Source organism: Lolium rigidum, chromosome 6 (genome assembly GCF_022539505.1).
Source record: "Lolium rigidum isolate FL_2022 chromosome 6, APGP_CSIRO_Lrig_0.1, whole genome shotgun sequence".
Classification (NCBI taxonomy): domain Eukaryota; kingdom Viridiplantae; phylum Streptophyta; class Magnoliopsida; order Poales; family Poaceae; genus Lolium; species Lolium rigidum.
In genome coordinates, this window is record NC_061513.1 from 288,358,083 (window position 1) to 288,362,032 (window position 3,950).

General features: G+C 41.8%; 1 protein-coding gene across 1 annotated transcript; it reads left to right on the forward strand.

The window, feature by feature from the left end:
• The first annotated feature begins 341 nt into the window (after positions 1–341).
• LOC124668059 (LEAF RUST 10 DISEASE-RESISTANCE LOCUS RECEPTOR-LIKE PROTEIN KINASE-like 2.4) lies at positions 342–1,794 on the forward strand. Its single transcript, XM_047205265.1, has 2 exons — positions 342–1,366; positions 1,474–1,794. Exons 1-2 carry the CDS (start codon positions 432–434, stop codon positions 1,544–1,546), a joined length of 1,008 nt encoding a protein of 335 aa, XP_047061221.1. The 5' UTR covers positions 342–431; the 3' UTR covers positions 1,547–1,794.
• The last annotated feature ends 2,156 nt before the right edge of the window (positions 1,795–3,950 follow it).

The following is a 3,950-nucleotide window of genomic DNA, read 5'->3' on the forward strand; positions in this document are numbered from 1 at the left end:
CTTTCCGTATGGAATGATTCAAATATCAGTACTCGCTAATACTGTGAAATATTAACTTTAAAATTTATCTTGCCGGTGATCTATGAAAATTGATTCTAAATTTAAAATCCGAAACAAAGAAACACTCAGTTCTGCGTAATACAAGACTGGTCAATTTATGGTCTTTAGCTTGTTGCTACTTTTGCCACCATGTACTCTTTAAAAAAAACAGTAAAATTAAACCACTGATGATCTTAGGATCGAATCATAATGACTGTATTACTGATTTTAAAAAGGAAATAACATGAGCTTCCATCTCAGTTGCGACATCAGCAGCAGCAACCTTGCTGTTTGCATGCATTTATTTTCTGATATGGCATAGAAAGGGCAAAGGACTACGGTTTCTCCTATGCAAGGAGACTAGCAGCACCACTGAAAAGAATTATGACGCCATGATAGTATCCTATGGATCCCTGGCTCCAAAAAGATACATGTACTCGGAGGTAATGAAGATAACGTCATTTCGCAGTGATCAGCTTGGAAAAGGTGGTTATGGTGTGGTTTTCAAAGGAAGAATACATGATGGTCGTTTGGTTGCTGTGAAAATCTTGCATGACTGCAAAGGAAATGGGGATGAATTTGTGAATGAGGTTATGAGCATTGGCAGGACCTCTCATATTAATGTTGTTAGCCTACATGGGTTTTGTTTGGAGGGATCAAAACGAGCGCTTATATATGAGTACATGCCCAACGGTTCCTTGGATAGGTACATTTACTCACAGAACCCCAAAGAAATTATAGGATGGGAGAGGCTCTATGCGATAGCAATTGGGATTGCCCGTGGCCTAGAATACTTGCACCATAGCTGCAATACACGAATTGTTCATTTCGATATCAAGCCTCAAAACATCCTTCTAGACAGGGATTTTAGTCCAAAGATTGCTGATTTCGGTCTAGCTAAATTGTGTCATACAAAGGAGAGCAAACTTTCAATGACTGGTGCTAGAGGAACAATCGGATTCATCGCTCCGGAAGTTCACTCTCGAACATTTGGAGTAGTTTCAACAAAATCAGATGTTTACAGTTATGGAATGATGTTGTTGGAGATGGTTGGAGGCAGGAGAAACGTAAAATCAATTGTAGCAAAATCCAGCGAAAAATATTTTCCAGATTGGATTTTCGACCACCTTGCACAAGGTGATGGATTACAAGCATGTGAAGTCACAAGCGAAATTGAGGCGATCGCGAGAAAAATGATATTAATTGGCTTGTGGTGCATACAAGTAATACCTTTGTATCGCCCCACCATAACAAAAGTACTAGAAATGTTTGAGAGAAGCTTACAAGATCTTGACATGCCGCCGAAGCAGAACTTCTGTGATCTACTGTAAGATATTTCTTCCCATGTCTGTATTCCATTGTTTGTTAGTCAAATTATTATTTTGAAAGAACACCTTTCAATAAATTGACCTACATTTCTATCTCTCATTCCAGTGAAAGTTTCCCTCACAATATAGATGTACGAAGTGCAAGTTCTACCGGACTTGAGAGGAGACAAGTCTTGTGAATTCAAAAATCTTACAATGATTTCCAACTCTTTGAGAAGGTGGCCTTCAATGGAGTGCATTCAGAAATTAAACAAGACTGACGAATTTCGGCATTGTATCATAGAACATATTCCATGTATCCAGGGCCTAGAGTCGAGAGGATCCGCACCCCAGTGTCCATCAGTTACGGACCAGAAAAAGAATCATTCGGATGTGCACTAAGTTTTGTTTTCCATGTTACAACTGCTAAAAGGTATGGGATGTAATGGCAGAGACAGAGAACTTCCATTACTACCCAGGACCTCAATATGTTCGAAAAGAACATCGATAAATTGGAGATGTCTCCACAAGCGTTCATTTCATGTCCCTCGTTCCCATCATATTTGTGGTATCGTAAAATTTCTGATTATTCATACGATGCTCTGCATTCCCTACTCTGTTACCAATCCACCATGGCCCAAAAATAGCATGGAGTGGACAAACATAAGGTAAACACTAACAATCGGGGTCCGATTGGAAAGAAATTGTCGGACCTCACTACCACCGTCGATCTCGTCTTTAATCGAACGACCATTCACCCCCTCCACCAGAACCCACAATTTACTCCCATTGATACTGGTCGCCTCCTCTAACCATGGGAACGGAACTGCTCTGCGCTCCACGCATCGAATCGATGTTCTTCCTCCGCCGCCCCTCCCGTCCTCATCCTCCACTCCCTCTGCTTCCTCCGCCATCCCGAGTCACAGGCATGACGCTCCGCCACGGGGGGACGTCGCTACAGGGGCAGACCTGATCGGCGGCCGGCGGCCAGCGGTAGTAAGTGTTAGAAGCAGAAATACCGCCTGGGCAGAAGCTCCCTCCAATCTAGCCATCAAGGCTTCGATCTGGCCGAAGCTGTTGGTTGATGGCTAATTCCATCGCTCAAGGTAGCCCCCTGGATCCCTCCAACGACTACACTATTCGGGATGAATATAATACTAAGCTGAACTGGTCCCAATGTGTGCATTTTCCTGCATATTTTGGACACTAAATTCATATATTTCTTTGTATATGTAACTGTGAAATCAAATTTTACCCGCTGGTGTTCATATCTTGCATCTTCTAGTCCTTTTTATCTTTGTATTGTAACACGTACTGGTATTTTCATGTTCCACGGCTGGTTATTTTTGTCTGCTTCCACATACTGCTTATGATGTTATGCGCTTCATATTCATGTGTCGTGTATACAGTATTTCTCAAGAATTATACATTGATGGTGACAAAGATGGCTTCATACATAGATAGATTGGTGGCAACCAGTGTTATTTATACTTTCCAAATTCGTATGCTTCTACATACATTATAATAAGCTGCTTACAAACAATTTTGATGCTTCTATTTTGCCTTGATTCCACAACAAAGTTCATATGTTTCACGACTACTTAATTTTGGCTTCTATAGAGTTCCGTACAATCTCACACATGAATGCTTCATAATACTTTTGCAGGACACATCTCCAAAATGACCAAGGATGCTGATCAAGATTATATGCTGAAGAGTCGTTTTGCTACAGCTCGCTTGAGGGAGATAGTACATAGGCATAATGAACCTCAGAGAAACCTCATTATTCATCAAGGGTGGGTTGTTCTTATGGTTATTTGTACTTTCTCAGCTCCCAAGGGCTTGCTTCCAACGCACATGATTTATATTGAGATATTACTTATCTCTTGCCCCTGCAAAAAGACACACAAATTTTTATGATTCTAATACCGATGATTTAGGTTGAGATAGCTCTAATCTCTTGCTTCGAAAATTGTTTTTAGACATTTTAGTGGGTGCATCTACACCTATGAGCTAAAGTAGATTACCCCACTAGGCACGGTATTCTCTCTCAGACCACATGATCACCGCTGCAATAAATTCCAAATCTTACATTGTGATAGTTGATGGTTCCGAGCTACTGCCTTTTCTGCTCCTGGTAGTGACTACCTCAGTGTGGTGAGACAAACCACCCATGCACACACTCTGCTTGAAGAGCCCTGCGAGCCACCAGACCTCCCCGTCGCCTGGATTACTGCAATTATCCTAGCACTGCCGGCGTGGCCGGACCACGTCCAGATGAAAGTTGAAGTGCGGGCAATGGGCAAATCGTGGAGTTCACCAAGTACCAGCATACAGACTACACAAAAAGAATGGCACTCTCTCCAGAAACATTGTATGAAGAGTATTCATTGGTCTAATAAAGCTATCTCTTCTGACGAAAATAAACATTGAATTAATGCGCCCACATACAACAACACCTCACGAAAGTGTTTGCAAAGTTAATGGAATTTCACTATCGGCAGTCACATCCAATCGCACTGTGGAGAACTTGTCCACTGGGATTCTGCCGAACTTCCAAATCATCCCAGAACAAGTCAACAAGCTAGTCTTTTGGCCACCGTG

Excerpts from the sequence above, each read along its gene's own strand:
- LOC124668059 (XM_047205265.1), top strand. The coding sequence starts at position 432 with ATGATAGTATCCTATGGATCCCTGGCTCCAAAAAGATACATGTACTCG. Across the intron at positions 1,367-1,473 it reads CAGAACTTCTGTGATCTACT|TGAAAGTTTCCCTCACAATA; the intron begins GTAAGATATTTC and ends CTCTCATTCCAG.